General features: G+C 45.8%; 1 protein-coding gene across 5 annotated transcripts in view; it reads right to left on the reverse strand.

Annotated features, from left to right (window-relative positions):
* Window positions 1-13,244, reverse strand: part of EPHB1 (EPH receptor B1) — a 473,975-nt gene that overhangs the window by 55,333 nt on the left and 405,398 nt on the right. For all 5 annotated transcript variants that reach the window (XM_072792651.1, XM_072792650.1, XM_072792649.1 and 2 more), the window contains 2 exons: window positions 13,050-13,172; window positions 743-990 (listed from right to left, as the gene is read on the reverse strand). In XM_072792651.1, coding sequence (XP_072648752.1) covers window positions 743-990; window positions 13,050-13,172 — 371 coding nt within the window. The remainder of the gene's footprint in view (window positions 1-742; window positions 991-13,049; window positions 13,173-13,244) is intronic.

The following is a 13,244-nucleotide window of genomic DNA, read 5'->3' on the forward strand; positions in this document are numbered from 1 at the left end:
GCTGGCCTGTGTTATGTCAGTTGCCACTCCCCAGACATCGGCATTGTGGATGTTCTCACCTACCCCTGCTCGGAGTCACTCTGTGATGTCCCACAGAAATGTAGGTGGTTCTATCATGGCTCCATGTGAGCATGTATGACAATGACCATTTACAGAGCTCCCAGCCATAGGCCTCAAGGCACCCCCTCACCTCTGCTGCAGGTTGCTTTGGAGTCACAATTCCTCATCAAGCCCAGAAAAGACCTGTGAATAGTTGTGACACTGTCTGTTCCTTTCCTGCCCAGGAGCACCTCCTCCAAGGGTGGGTGGCGTGGGCATCAGAGAAGGGCAGTCCGTATTATCTCTGATGAAAGGAGTAGGCTGGGTGGGCAGCTGTGGCGGGGAAAAGGCAGTTGGCCACCGGCGTCTGCGTGAATCACAGAGGGCAGTGCAGCAGCTGAAAGTCTCCTCAATCTCCGTGATTCATGCAGATGCCGATGGCCATTCTTCACCCGCCTCTATTCATTCGTATTCATCCAACAAGCATTTATCGAGGCCCTACTCCACGCTATCCTCCTACTGAGGGGTCCACAGGCTTCTCTTTGTTCTATCCTTTTAGGAACAGATCCGTCAACCTCGCTACCATTTCCAACGCCCACTCACACTTCATCGGGTGATTTCTAAGCAGCGGTGTCCTCATGCTGACACGTGTCCCCAGCACTGTACACTGCTAACGTCATCCACACCCTGGAGCTGCTCTTACCCTGAGGAAAGAATCCAAAGCACCGTTCTCCATGAACTCCGTGATGATCATGACAGGTCGACTCTTGGTGACCACGCCTTCCAGGCGGATGATGTTGGGATGGTCAAACTGACCCATGATGCTGGCCTCACTCAGAAAGTCCCGACGCTGCTTCTCCGAGTATCCAGCCTTCAGCGTCTTGATGGCCACGTAGATTTCCCTCTTGCCCGGAAGTTTCAGACGCCCCTTGTACACCTCTCCAAACTCCCCTGCAACAAGAATGCAATCAGTACCCATTTCCTTCCCGGTCTGTGGAACCGCAAGGGCACCATAGTGGTGGGCACAACAGTGCTCAGAGTGGAATTGCCGTGAAAGTGACAGAGATAGCAACAGTGTTCTCTCATTGTGGTGTCCCGATCCCAATCAGTTCACCGCAAACACAGAGGTTACACTAAAACATGTTCCTTGCCTCGGTTCTTCAAAATAGCTCGGGTAACTAAAGGGAAATTTCAGAGTATATATGAGTTTGTTTTCCCTCACGTTTGGTTTTCCATTTGTGTCCCAGCTGAATAATCGAAATGAAACGGTCAGTTTCACTTTGGCAGATCATAATTCATTTTTAGCAGAGCCTGACGCAAGAACATCCAAGGGGCTAGGGGATATGTACGGGTTCTTTAGTGCTCTGAATGAGATGTACAACATTTATGTTCCTACACTGCCCTGAAAACTTCTGTGTCTACTGGGTCCCCCGGAGAGCGGACACTGAGAAGTCAGGAAGGGAAGTTAGTAGACACTGTGCAGGATCGAAGGGGAGGAAGCAGGGTTGGCCAGAGTCCCAGATCACAGTGCAGACCTGACCTTATGAAAAGAAGAAAGGAGGGAGCAGGAAGGAATGAATAAGGAGAGCTCCAGATGGCCATGCAGACCGGGCTGAAGCAGGCCTGTCAGTTTCATCCACCCCTGGAGCGTTCCAGAATAAAGAGCACCCATGCGGGGAAGGCCCAGGCCCTAGCCTCCCACCGAGCTCGGTCACTGGCCTGGGCTGCCGGGAGGAGCTGGCCTCTGGCGGGAAGGCTGAGGCTGGTCCCGAAGGTGCCCCAGCTGGGGCTGGCAGCTACCTGTATTCCTGGCAGCTGAAGAGCCAAGTGGTTTCTCCGCGCAAACACGAGTGGTACACCTCCATGGGTGCCGCAGCACTTAAGCATTTGTGCAGTAAAATCACCCGGAGTAAAAACAATTCTGGTGACACTATTTCATAGCTGCTTTAAAAAAAAAAAATCTGTTGAATCCTGTTAAACATGCTTTCAAAAATTATTCTACTCTTTAGCTTGGCTTTGTAACTTCCAGCTCTTCCATGTGAAGCAGTTTTAGCATCTACTTGCAAGTACGTCAGTGACATGTGTGTCAAAAGCCTGATGGGGAGACTCCTGGCTTTCTGCTGGTGGAGGGGGGTCGGGGAGAGACTTCCTCTTTTATCTTTAGTTTCTGGAAGAAAACAATGGACCCAACTGTGAGCAGAATCTGTTGCTGGCCAAAGGAGAAAAGCAAGTTAACATCTCTGTGATTTGGTTGGGAGTTCCCTTTGTTTGTTTTCTCCTGCAGAAGTCATTGGAAGGAAGCTGCAGAAAAAGGGCTTTTTATACCAAACTGCTCCAGAGTCTGGGGGACTTGTTGGAAGCTAGGGCTGGAGTAGAGGTTGGCTCAAGCACCATTAGGATGATTTCAACGCGGAGCTTAAGGCATAGATCATGTGTGACACTGGTTTCGACATTAATCAAATGCTGCTTTGGTGAACTGCTTGAGGTCAGACTAAGTCTCATTCATGTTCCTAGCTTGTAGGACCCACCGTGGTGCCTGGTATGGGGTAGGCATGCCCATAAAAGGTGGGGGAGCATATTTATTACTACCTGTTTGGCTTCTGCTTTGTCTGCTCTTGGGTTATAACCTGTTGGAGACTCTATCCCTGCTTTATCCAAAAAAAAAAAAAAAAAGGAAGTATTTAAATTTCTTATAAAAGATTGTTTACTGCAGCATTTTCTTCTACAGCAAAACACTGTATGCCCATAACCAGGGAAATGGCTGGAAAATGACACATTCATCCTGTGGAATGCCATGAGCTACCGAGAACTAGTAGATGAGTCATACGTCCTGACTTGTATTGTTAAATGGGGAAGAAAAGGAAAGAAAGCTACAGAATGTGAGTGCAGTTTGTAGCCAAACAGAGTGTGTGTGGATGCAAAAGAAAAACAATGGAAAAAAAATCTACATAAAATTATTTTTAACTTAAAATTATTTTTAAAAATGGTTGCCCTACAAGGTGGGAATAGGAGTGGGGAAGTAAAGTTAGTAAACTTAATTTAGCTCCTTTTATGTTGTTTGACTTGTTGCAATAAGCATTACTTTTGTTATTCAACTGAGTAAAATTTTCTTAAAAGTGCTCCACAACAGGAACCTGTCATATATATGTATGTATGTATGTGTACGTATATATGTGTGCATATAGTATGTGTATATATGTGTGTATATATTTGTATACACACATACATGTGTCTATAAATATACATATATGTGTGTATGTATGTATGATCTATAATATGTGTGTATAGATATTAAATCCATCCTTCTGACACCCTGACATAGGAAGCATTCAGTAACCATGAGCTGCATGAATACAAATTGCATATTTGATAAGTATACCGATTGAAGAATATTGGTTAGTATTTCTTCCTTATTGCTATAATACTGAGTTACATTTTCTTTTAGTAAAAAGATGGAAGTTGAAAGCAAAGATATGGTAACATTTCTTCTTGGAGGAGATATGACATCAATATCTATTGACCACCTACCTACTATGTGCCAGGCAATGTGCTAGGCTCTTTGCATGCCTTATCTCAGTTTATCCTTGCAGCACCCTTGTGAGTTGGGTGTTATTATGCTCATTTTACTCGTAAGGAAACTGGGGCACAAAGAAAACATGCCCCAAGCCCCCAGCTGCGAGTCAGAGCCAGGGATGCTGTCCAAGCCCACCCCTTTTCCTGCCATACTGCCTCTTGGTAGGTATGCTCACTCAGCGGTGCCGCAGGGAACATAGCCATGTGATATGAAGTCACAATCCAGGGACCACCGTGCCCCAACAGTGCAGTCACCGTCACGGCAACTCATATGCAGGGAACTGAAAATGGAGTAGGACTATCTCCTAGACAGATCTCACATTCACTGAAACTTCCTGCCTGGGAGTCAGGTGGGGTCAGAATATTTAGGCATCAGAATATTCATCAATTTCTACATTAGTGTGTGGAGTTTGGAAAGGCTCCAGGGGAATCTGATGTCTTCTCCCCCCCCGCCACACACACACACGGGACCACCACCAGTGGTTCCCAAAGTTGGCCACCCACTATAGGGGAGCAGGTGCACTTCGTATAAAGTATAGAGTAGTGGCCTGGGTCCCACCTCTAAGAACTCTGATTCACTTGTCTGGGTGCACCCTGAGCCTGGACATAGTTAACAGCTGCCCAAAGGATCAGCTACACAATTTATGGGTCAGACCGAGGTGCCAAATGAAACTGAAGGAATTCTCATTCAAAAATTATGAAGGATTTCAAGACTGGGAGAGCAGTGCATTAAACTAAATGTGGGCCCTTTTGGACATGGGGCCCAGGGTGGTGACCCGTGAAGATGGGACTGGCTGCCCAGAGTGTTTTGATGTGCAGCCAGGTTGAGTGCCACGGGCCTAAAGCACCCAAGCATATTTCAAATGGATCGGGGGAAGTGCCAAAGGCCCCAGAATACCTGGACTTTATCACTGCCACTTTGAATCCCTTGGAAAGCAGCGCCTGTGTACAGGCTGCCTCTCACAGCACAGGGCCTGCCACAGAGTGTGGGCTTCATAGACGTGAATGAAAAGAAAGAACAAGAAAAGGAAGAAACCAGTGAAGGTGTGGCTTTGGCAAGCTCTATCTACACAGAACAGTGTGGCTCAAACTACTTTCTTAACTGACAAATGTTAGTTCATTGTCTAATCTTTGTGGCTGACTGGTATCCGAGTGTAGTGCTTCTACTACTTGAGCTTTAAATTGTATCCTCTGCGCAGGTTGCATCACATAGGTCTTGAAAATTATGAAATAAAAATGTGCTCTCCTGAGATTTCAGGGTGGTGAAACCACTCTGTCTGAAACTGTCATAGTGATAGGTGTCATCATACATTTGTCCAGGTCCGTACAGTATACAACCCCAAGAGTGAACCCTCATGTAAAGCATGGACCTCGGGTGATAATGATGTGTCAGTGTAGGTTTATCTACCAAGGTACCACTCTGGTGGGGGATGCTGATAGTGGGTGACACTGTGCATGTGTAGAGCGAGGAGTATATGGGAAATCTGTGTACCTTCCACTTGATTTTACTGCGAACCTAAAACCACTCTAAAAAAATATAGACTTTAAAAAGATGTGCTGTTCTTGGGTAGCTTGTAATGGGCTTTGTAGTCAGTCACTATGGTGGGAGTGGCGTGACTGCTCCCAGGAATTTGCTCTGCAGTCATGGGAAGCAGTGGCTTCATACTGATTCTGTAAAAATAGCTCCTTTCCTGTCTGGCAAAGAAATGGCTTCATATTCTCCAAGCCCAGAGGTTTTCAAAGTACCCACTTGCTAAGGAAGCCACTTAGTCCACAGTTCTCACTCAGAGGCTGTGCTCCACCCTCTCATTAAGTGGCCCCAGTGCTAGGAGAGGAACTCTGGCAGGGAGTGGAGGAAGCAGCTCCTATCTACGCCAGCCTGGCCATCGACTTGAGGGGCATGTCTCCAGGCTCAGTTTCCTCAGCTTTACACAATAAAAAGAAAGGACCAACCATGGGGGCTTCCTCACAGGGTGTCAAGTCTCTGAGAAAGTGCTTTGTGCTTTTTGTAGTGCAACTACAAGCTATGGAGACACATGTGGGCAGCAATTTAAGACAAGTCAGGGGTAGGGGCATGAGGGTAGTAATGCATGGGTATGGGCTCTGGAAGAGAAAAAGGTGGAAGAGCAGGTATCTGAAAACTGAAGGGGCCCAAGACAGAGGTGTAATGGGGAAGGCCTGCTGCCAGGTATCTGGGTGTGGAAGGCATCCCCAGATAAGCCTAGGGCACTAAAGTGTGAGGGCTCTGGCCCTCTAGCACCACCACACCCTCATAGGGAGTGGAAGTCAAGGCCTACTGCCATTATTAGTAACGGAAAACCAAGGGTTGGTGTGGCTTACCATCTGAGAGACTCTGTCTCCTTGATCTTTGACTTCAGGTTCATATATCATTCTCAAGAAACTATTTTTGCTTCTTGACACCTTTCCTGTAATTAGGGCCAGAACCTGCTGTCTGTGATGCTTTGATTTGCCATGATCTGAGCTCTAAAGAGCTTGCTTCTACATGAGTTCCAAACCACGGCCATCCATTTTTCAGTTTTTGATAAAAATTCATAATACCTAAAAATATTCTCAACAAATCAAGCATTAACATCATATTTAAAATAGATGCTTATAGGAAATGACTGGGTAGTGGTTATGGTTGGTTCTTTCTACGCAGATCTGACAGTAATTGTAGCCAGCCTAATTTTTTCTTCTAGCTGGACGTTGATTGGCAGGCATCTTTGCAGCTGACCTTAGAACCTCTTCTACCGCCAAACCTCCCTTTGGGTAAGACCTCGCTCCAGCTTCAGGCCAGTCTGGGGGCCAGGGGCTCTCAGCACTGGTTCTCAAGGTGTGGTTTCTGCCCAACAGCATCAGAATCACCTGGGAACTTGTTAGAAAATGCAGATTCTGTAGCTCTACTTAGACCTTCTGGTTCAGAAGCTCAGCCCGGTGACAGGAGTTTTAATATGCCTCCAAGATGGTTCTGATGCCTGGCTCAAGTTTGAGAACCTTGGCGCTCCAGGCTGTCAGCTGAGGGTAATTTAGCCAGTTCCCACAACTGTCCTCCAGACAGCTACTGATATAATTCCCTACAAGTTTTCAGCTCCTTGCCAGATCCTCTTTCCTACTTTCCTTGACAAAATGAGGAAGAGAGAAAAAGTGGTTCAGCAGCATTAAATGCCTCAACTATTATATATAAAATCAGAAGGAAAGAATTTTCAATTTTTGAAAATGAAACATCCAACCTGCCAGCAGGTATTTCAAGCAGTGACTGTTGGCTATGTGCAGTGCAAATCTACACACAATTGCACTCTTTTTTTTTTTAGCAGCATTTTGAAGTCACAAACTGCCTTGGGGGAAAAAAAGGAAAGCAGAGCTTCTAGTTACTAATTCAAGCTTCCACCAGAAAAGGAACTTTTAAAGAATAAATTTAAACTAGGTTTTAAAAGTGAGATTTCCAGCCTGTTTTATCACACTAGCCCGTGCAAGGTAAGTAGGTTATGGCTAAACCAGGGATAGTAAAACCATGGCAGGCAGTCAGCTACCTCCTAACCCTGCACCCAGGACAGACATTCCTTATCGATCACAATATTCCTATTCCTCCTTTTCAGCAGAGCTTCCCAGGTCCCCATTACCAGGCTACTGGCGTTAGCAGATGAGATGGAACCTGCTCGACAGCCATGATGTCCACGATACCTAATATGGTGAGAGCAAACTGATTTTCTCTTTTCTTATAGCTGTTTGTGGTCATTTGGCAACTGCCCACCAATAGATGACATTAGTTGCATAATGTAAGCAAGCACATATAGCTGAACATGCTAAATATCTTGATCCTCATCGTTATCCTTCTTAAGGTCGGTAACTGGTCATACTAGAGGAGGAGGACTGGAGGATGGAAGAACTTGCTTTCCCCAGGGAATGTGAGGTGCCTACCCCATGGGCATGATGAATTCCAGGATAGTATCATCATTGCCAGCAAGGAGGTGTGCATATTCCAAACTCCCTGAGTTTACCATCAGAAGTAATGTCCCTGTATACTCAACAGCTCTTTTCCAGAATAGTAACTGAATATTGGTAGGTATCCAATAATGGTAGGTAGGTGGGGGTTATGTTCCTCAGACCTAGATCACTTGTGTATGGGTTTCAATTCTTGCTTTATTTTTCACTCAGCTGGCAGCACAATCTTTGGCAAGCTATCCTCTGAATGTTGATTTCCTCACCAGGTTAAACACACACACACACAAACACACACACACCCTACCTCACATTAAGGGAGCAAAGTGAGACAATGCTTGTAAAGTATGTCCATAGTGAGTGTTCAATATATGCCAGTTACCTTAATTATAATTACTTAAGACATCTATCTGATTTCCTTTTCTGGAAACCCTTCTGTTGTGACTCTTATCCAATATTGAGGCCATCCTCATGCTGCCTACCCTCACTTTGAATAAGTCCAGGAGAGTCAGGCTGGCAGGTGGCCTTTCTACCAAAGCACCCCCCAAGAAACCCATCTTCTTCGAAGACGGAACAAGTGGGCCTTCTGGTCCCATTCCCAATCTGTGCACATCACAGATTCCCCTCCACAGCTCTCTTCATGCAGCCCTCTCCCCATAAACCTGCCCCTCTCTCACAAAAAAGTGATCTGTGGAAATGCTGAATTGGCAGCTGCTAGAGTCAGAGGAGGAGATTTATTAATAAAATACAATTGCCATATCTTCCTCCAGACGCCACCCTCTAGTGTCACCTCTACCTACATTTTCAGGTACTTGACAGTCATGATCAGGGATGCTACATAGGTTACACACTGCACAACCCAGACTGCCATTCATGCCATGGAGCCCAATTATGGATGGCACCCTGCTTTATGCTCTGGGTGAATCTATGGATCAAACTGATCAGAATTAACCAGTGCATTGGAGTTGGCCTGTGAGATGGCTCCTATGAGTAAAATTCATGGTTACAAAGATATGATATTTTCTAAAGACACTAGAGGCCTGTGGCCCTCTCTGAAGAGACCAGTGACATCTATTATCTGCAGCAAGGGTGAAAGGCTGGACATCATCCCACTGGGCCACTTCTGGAGTGCCAAGTGACTCAGGACCCTTCACCTCCCTCTGGGTTTTCTCCATTCTCCTAAGCTCTTCCAGTTCCCCAAATTTTCCTCCCTGCTCTACTCTCCTCCCAAGGACCCACTTTCATTCAACCATATGCAACAAACATTTGATGGAACATCTGAGTGCAATACCAGGCCAGGTGCGAGACTAACAAAACCCTGAGGTTGTGTGGCCGTCATGGAACTTTGAGGGTGATGATGAAAGACAGGCAGCTAATTGCATGATGGTTAATGAGTTCATCATCGCTCAGTCTTCTTGGATGCTATCATATCCAGGTCATGGTTACTTTGTCCAACATCTCCAACAACTTGAGAAGACCTGGGCAGTTGTTGCAATTTTTCAGCTTCAGCACCTAGACTTGACTCTACTGGCCTTTACTCACATGCATGACCGCTACCCCCCCACCCAAGTGTTTAACTGGAGGCCACAACCTCCATGTAGCATCTCCCCATCAGCTCCATTCACCATGTTTGGATACATTCGGGTTTAGATCTGTTTAGTTACTTTTGTGTGTGTGTGTGTGTGTGTGTGTGTGTGTTTTGTTTAGTTACTTGAGCACAGCCTACCACCTCCATTCCAGCGGTGGCCATTTCAAACCTTCCCCACACTTCCAAGCAAAACCCCATAACTGGTCTCCATGCTTCCAAAGATTCACTCACCCTTTCTCATCAACTCCTTCTAGTCGAATCCGGATATAGCATCTATCAGATTCATGTCCCCAGAGCCTCATTCTTATCACCTAGCCTGCTCAGGCACGTACCTAAGACTCACACCATCCTCCCTCTATAGGATAAAATCCATACCCAAGCTCCTGGAACTCCAGGTCTCAGCCTAATTCCCCAGACTCCACACTTGCTATTTACCCTCAGGAAACACCTCCTTGTCAGCCTTCTCTCCCTGTTCTCAGGATGTGCCAATGGAGTGTCAGCCTCCACATCCTCAGGGGCCCCTAAGGTCTTTTTTCCCTGGATTCTCTCCTGCCCTCAAGCCTCTTCCCCCATCTCCAGGACTATCTGTCCCCTGGGTCCCTTGTCTTAGCTGTCAATGGCCCACCACCCTCTTGTGGAATGGCACTGTGTGTTTGTTAAATGATAACTCCTATAGGGCTGGGGTTGTTAGGCATCATGCATTTCCCAGCATCCACCACAGTCTCAGGGACAAAATCAATGTTTCATGAATGCGGATCTTCTTGAACTCTAAACTCAATCCCTTTTGCAATGATCACAACCCACTCCTTGCGTTCCACACTCAGCAGGCATAGGCAGGTTCCTCTGCATCCTCTTGAAATAATCTTGCACAGCCTGGAAGTTTAGGATGTACTAGAAAGTGTTCTACTACCAGCTCTACAGAAAGCAAAGAAACAAAGAAACAAATACCTTCCATCTGTAATATTTGCCAATTCCCATTGTGTAAATACTCCTAACTGGGGCTGGGGTCGCCCTACCAACACGTATCACCAAACACCAGACGAGAAAGAACTGTACACCATGGGCCCTTGTGAGGCAGTGCCAGCTGGCTCCAGCATCCTGCTGCTAGAAGGTCATATTCATTTCTCTCCTTAAATCATGTAATTTTCCTCTTCTGTCATTGTCTCATTCCCTAATGAGTTTCACAAAAGCTTGTTCTTTTTCCTAGTTTTCATCCTTGAAAGCTCAGGCCAAAGGTTATCTTCTCTGTGGAAGCCTTCCTGATGTCCACACCCATTTCCAGAACAAGGAACCCAACATAGCTCTGTGTTGGCCCAACATTGTGTACACGCCCGTGTCATGGATGGGGTGAAACAGTGAACACACTACCGGTCTATTTCCCAGTAAGATTGCCAGACCTCTGGGGAGGGGAGAGGATTGCTGTTTTGTCATCTCCAGAACCCCACATCCAGCATGTAGGAAGTATTCAATAAGGGCTTGTGGGGGGGGGGGTGTGGGGAGGAAGGTTACACAAGCAGGGGAAGGACAAATGGCTCTGAGTCTTCTTTTCCTTTGTCATTACCATCTGCAACCCAGTGTTTGCCCCCTGCTCCCAATTGGCCAGGAGGCTAAGAGCAGTATTGCCAATAACACTGTATAAATATTAACTTACAAAATTCTTTTCTTTTTAACTTGACCTTCACACCAGCTCTCTTTTAGCACAAAGTGAAGCCAGTCTCAGTGAGGTGGGGTGTGGGAGAAGCAGGAGTGGAGAGAGAGAGGAGAGAGAAAGAACTGGAGAGTGGGGATTGATTCCAGCTAGGAGTGTCTTCTGTTAAAAACTGCATCGCGTTACACATAGTGAATTAATATCCACAGGGATTAGCCCCAGAATTTCTGAATCATAAGGAGATGAGTGTCTGGTAGAGGGTGGTCAGCAGCGACCAGGCACAATCTTTACCCTGTGCTACTGGCCATCTTATAAACTGCTAAATGTATCGATCGCTCCCTACTACTGGGTGAGCCATGGACAGGACTGACCTTCTCTGAGCAAGATGCACAAACACAGCGGCAGCAACAAAGCTACACAAAAATGGAAAGTGAAGGATGGAGCAGGGCCATCGAATGTCCCTTTATAGGCATCTAGCAGTTGGTGAGCTCACCCCAAATTGTCACTCCCCGGCAGGGTCATAAAGTGAGAAGGCTCTTTACTCTTCTCCTGACAAAGGCGGGAGGGGGCTGATGTGCACTCTCTGGGGTGAAATGCAGTCCAGAACACATCGCTCTAAGCACATGACATAAATAACAACATTAAAATCACTAGCTCCATTACCACATGACATAACAACAATTAATAATGTGGGGAAACAGGGTGCAGGACTGGAAGCATGCCTCCCCAACACTCTTTCAAGTTCACTGGAGAAATCTGAGCCCCTACGAGTAATCCAATTTATCTGGTATCCAGCCTTCCAAGGCATGATCCTTAAATATGTCAGCATCTAAGGAGGAAGAGAAAATTATCTGCACAGAAGTGAAAGTCGTGGTTCAGTAACATATTTAATGAAAGTCAATGGGAAATATGTATAGATTCATGTGGATCAGATTATGGCCACCCGGCTGGAACTCCTCTGGGGGTGGGGAGAGGGGAGAGGTGTGTCCTGACAGGGACAGTTCTAGCAGCCACCACAGAGATGTTATGAGTGCGGAACTCTTTAAGAGAGAAACCAGAGCATGAAAATGGTGGCCCTAATGGGGCAAGCTTTCAAATGTGACTTCCAATTTCACAGATGGCTTTTTGACCCCTTAGTGCATTAAGAGACGCAGTGAATGGAAGGATAGTGGCTTTCCCCCTAAAGATAATATACGACGTGGCTGTCTATAAGACTTTGACTAAGCATATTTTATCGTGTTAAAACGTTACAGGAAGAGGCAACTCCATGGATCTCCAAATATTGATATGAATAAAGCACTTCTGAACGCAGGAACTAAAACGAAGACGACATCATATGAATGAGGAAAGCTTGAACAATGGTTGATAAGAATTGAAGGAGGAGAAAGACAAAGAATGTCATAGAAGACAATAAAAGTAGGAAAGAGGACACAAACCAAACACAATTTTAAGAAGATTCAAAACAGGTAGCAGAGGAGACATAAAGAGACTACTTATGAAGTGATGATATTTTGGGATATCTTACTCATTAACATTAATAAGGCTAGGTCCATTGCCAAATTGACTCAACTACTGATCCATTAAGGAAAGATGAAAATTCTAGGTCAGTCTTTAGGTAGGATCTCCTGAGAGCATGTCAGGTAGTTAGCTCTCTGCTGGGCTGGGTTTCTATTCCAATGCAGTAAGATGGATGAAAGCACACATGTTTCTCAGAAGTGAAATCTGTCTTGGGTCACTGTCCATATCATAGTTCTTTTATAGGAAATACATTATGGGTTGGTTTTCTTCTGGAAACAGTGGTCCTTCTTCAATTGATTGTGATCTGTCTCTAAATACGTGTATGTAGGAAAAGGAGAACTGAAAGTTTGGGAAGAAATCTTGATCCAGAGCCATGGAGATATTATCAGTGAGTGAGACACTAAGTTTTCTAAAAATCTGTTTCTTTCAAAGTCTTCTCAGTTATGTACCGTGTATCTCTCTTTCTACCCACATTTGGTAGTCCATTTCCAGAGCTATGCCTGAATCTTGCAAAACTACCGCTGACTTCTCTGCAACACCAGTCAAGCTTGGTCACCATGATCAAGGTCCCCAAAAGATCCTAGACATACATTGTAGATGATTCAGACTCATCTTCTGGGGAGAAAGATGTTAAAAGCTCTTTTCCCAATGGGATGGCTTTTTATGCTGAAAGAGAGCACCTAGAATGGTGGGAAGAAGTTTGGACACCAAGAGAACAGAAACGAGGGGAGGGGAGAGCCATACCTGCTCCGATGACCTCTTCGATTTTCACAAAAGATACATCAATCTCCTTGGCAAACTCCCGGACAGCTTCGTTGGGGTCCTCATAAGTGAAGGGGTCAATGTAGATCTTCATCCCTGGGGAGCCTTATTAGAGGAGATAAGCAGGGTTAACATCCCAATGAGGACATGGTGCGGTAAGTCCTGGCTGCTGTCCCC

Source organism: Canis lupus, chromosome 22 (assembly GCF_048164855.1).
Source record: "Canis lupus baileyi chromosome 22, mCanLup2.hap1, whole genome shotgun sequence".
Taxonomy (NCBI): Eukaryota; Metazoa; Chordata; class Mammalia; order Carnivora; family Canidae; genus Canis; species Canis lupus.